This window comes from Mycteria americana, chromosome 20 (genome assembly GCF_035582795.1).
Source record: "Mycteria americana isolate JAX WOST 10 ecotype Jacksonville Zoo and Gardens chromosome 20, USCA_MyAme_1.0, whole genome shotgun sequence".
In the NCBI taxonomy this organism is placed as follows: Eukaryota; Metazoa; Chordata; class Aves; order Ciconiiformes; family Ciconiidae; genus Mycteria; species Mycteria americana.
The window spans coordinates 3,233,365-3,235,848 of record NC_134384.1 but is presented as its reverse complement, the minus strand read 5'-3'; the positions used below and the strand labels follow the sequence as shown (position 1 = coordinate 3,235,848).

The following is a 2,484-nucleotide window of genomic DNA, read 5'->3' as shown; positions in this document are numbered from 1 at the left end:
GTCTGATTTTTTTATATAAGATTCTCTGCAAATAAAGTATTTACTTCTATATCCATCTTTTTCTATACTAAAGCTTTTTTGTTGTTGTCCTGGTAAAAAGAAAAAATAATAGTATGCTTCAATCTTTAATATTAGACTCGTATCATTATTTTCCCCAGAATTGGGTGTGCTATGCATTCCTGTACTTTAGTTCACAGAAGGGGGAAAAAAAAAAAAAAAAAAAAGGAAACAGACTTAGTAAATATAGTTGTTTACTGTAAAATAAGAGACAGAAAGTAAAAAGAGAAGGCACTTAATAGGTCCCTCTGTGGATTCTGCTACCAAGGGGGAAACAATACTCCCTACTGAGTTGCTGCATGTTTTATACTTATTAATCACCAGGAAAAATGAAAGATCCACATGCCCACTGAACTCTTTCCTTCCTCCCCCTTTAAAGATTTTAGGAATGAGCTCAGCTCTGAGTCATGATTAAAACCACCCAGTTATGTTCCTAAGCAGCAGCGCTCAAATTGAAGATTCACTTGTGCTACCCAATGCTCCCTGCTTCGCTGTTCTACACTACAAAGGAAACAGTGCAAGCTCCAAGCTATCGCTTGAAGATACTTTACAGTTTTCTGGGCTCTAGCAGAGGGAGATAAATCTCTCTAGAGGAAGCAGGCAGTGGTGGTCCACCCCTCGTCCCCACGCTGCCCCACAGCTGCTGGGACTGGACCGCTTGGATCTGATGGAAAGGACACCAGCCAGCCAGGAAACCTGGTTTGTAAGCCCACCTCGAAAGCGTCCTTACTTCTTTGCACCTCTTGCTGGAGAAACACCATTTACCAAATAGTGATCTGTGTCAGCTCACATCGCCACAGAGTTCTGGGCAAAGCAGAAGACATTCGAGGAAATAAGACAGGCATGAGGATCTCAAGCTATTAGCTAAATAAAAAACCCCAAACACCTAGAGGTAAAATAAAGGCCAGCTAGAGGAGCATGGCAAGGTAGTTAGCAGCAAGCAGTGGGCAGTTTCTGTGGCTCAGTGTCCTCTAACTGCCGTCGGGACCATTCCAGACCATCCTTTCACACAATGCGGAGGCAAACTGCCTTGCCCCATCTGGAGCTACTGTCTGCACGACGCCATTAAGACTCAAGCTCTGGTGCTACAGTCCTGTACTAATTAGCAGACTCAGAAGTTTAAGAAAAGATTTGGTAATAAACTGTGCCAGCCAGAAAAAAAATTGCAAACATCGCCATGAAATACTGCATCAGTACTAATAAAGAGACAGAGACAAGCGATTGCATTAAATCTCAGTTCATTTCTCTGCAGCTCTCCTTCTCAAAATCTTCTGCAAGCAGCAGAGAGCCATGCTCAGCAAGACACTCCCTATCACTCCACTTCCAACTCCTACCAAGTATTCATAAAACAATACTCCTTGCCAAAAGTGCTGCCGCTCTCGTACCTCTTCATGGGTGCTGTTTTCTGTGTTTCCTTCCTCCTCATTTGCTGCTAACTTCTGTTCCCAGGTCAAGGATTTTTGAAAGTTCAGATCCACTAAGTCATTTTGGATCACTCTGACCCCAAAGTAGACCCTCTTGATGACTCTGAATGTCTTCAACATCTGCACATCACATCGGTAAGTCCCTGCATCGGACTCGCTGGTAGGGGAAAATCTGATGATAGAACCAGGGTTTTTGAAAGGTTTGAACAGTACATCATTTGTGGTGATGAGGCCTTGGGCAAGCCTCCACGTATAGCTATAGGCTTGGCCACCAAAGCCGACGGCGTCCGAGGTCAGGCAGCTGAACTGGAAGGGTTTGCCCGCAGGGATGGTGAAGTGGAGTAAGCCACAGACCCAGCTGGTCAGGCAGTTGGACCTGTGCAAGGTACAATTCCTCCTCTCTCCGGCGGGAGTGATCTCGCACATCTCCTCCAGTTTGAAGCCCAGCCCACAGGTGACACTGCAGGATGTGGTGTTGACGGTAACTTTCGCTACAGCTGACTTCAGCTCTGCTGGGATGGTAACTTTGTCAAAGGAAACTACCAACAGGAGATAGAAAGCACAAAGTAATATCCCAAGGATGTGGCTGTTCCCCAAGGTCTTCATATCGAGGTTTATCAATCAGACATGCTGCTTTCTAAAGCTCTGCAAATTCAGTAGTCAAAAAAAACCAAACCCACAAATCATTCTTTGTAGACCTTCAAACTAAGTATTTCTGAAATCCCACCAGCATCATCTTCAAGACACAATCCTTCCATTAGGAAAAAGCCTCCAACAAGACAGGCTTGAAGTACAACACCGCTAAAGAAGATGCAACATGTTACTATGTCGGTCGGAGTGTGAATCATGAATTCCAGTTCTTGTTAACACGGCAGCAGAATGTTTTAATCCACTAGATTCCAGCGATTGGGATCTATTTGACAATTTAAAAAAAGATGAAGTCCTCCCTTCTCTGTAACATTTTACACACTATTTTAGATGAATTTCCACTGTAAAGAAGTAC

General features: G+C 43.9%; 1 protein-coding gene across 1 annotated transcript; it reads right to left on the bottom strand.

Moving 5' to 3' along the window:
* Nucleotides 1-1,295: 1,295 nt before the first annotated feature.
* On the bottom strand, nucleotides 1,296-2,087 carry TMEM81 (transmembrane protein 81). The gene has a single exon (XM_075521997.1). It carries the CDS (start codon nucleotides 2,085-2,087, stop codon nucleotides 1,296-1,298), a length of 792 nt encoding a protein of 263 aa, XP_075378112.1.
* Between the last annotated feature and the right edge of the window lie 397 nt (nucleotides 2,088-2,484).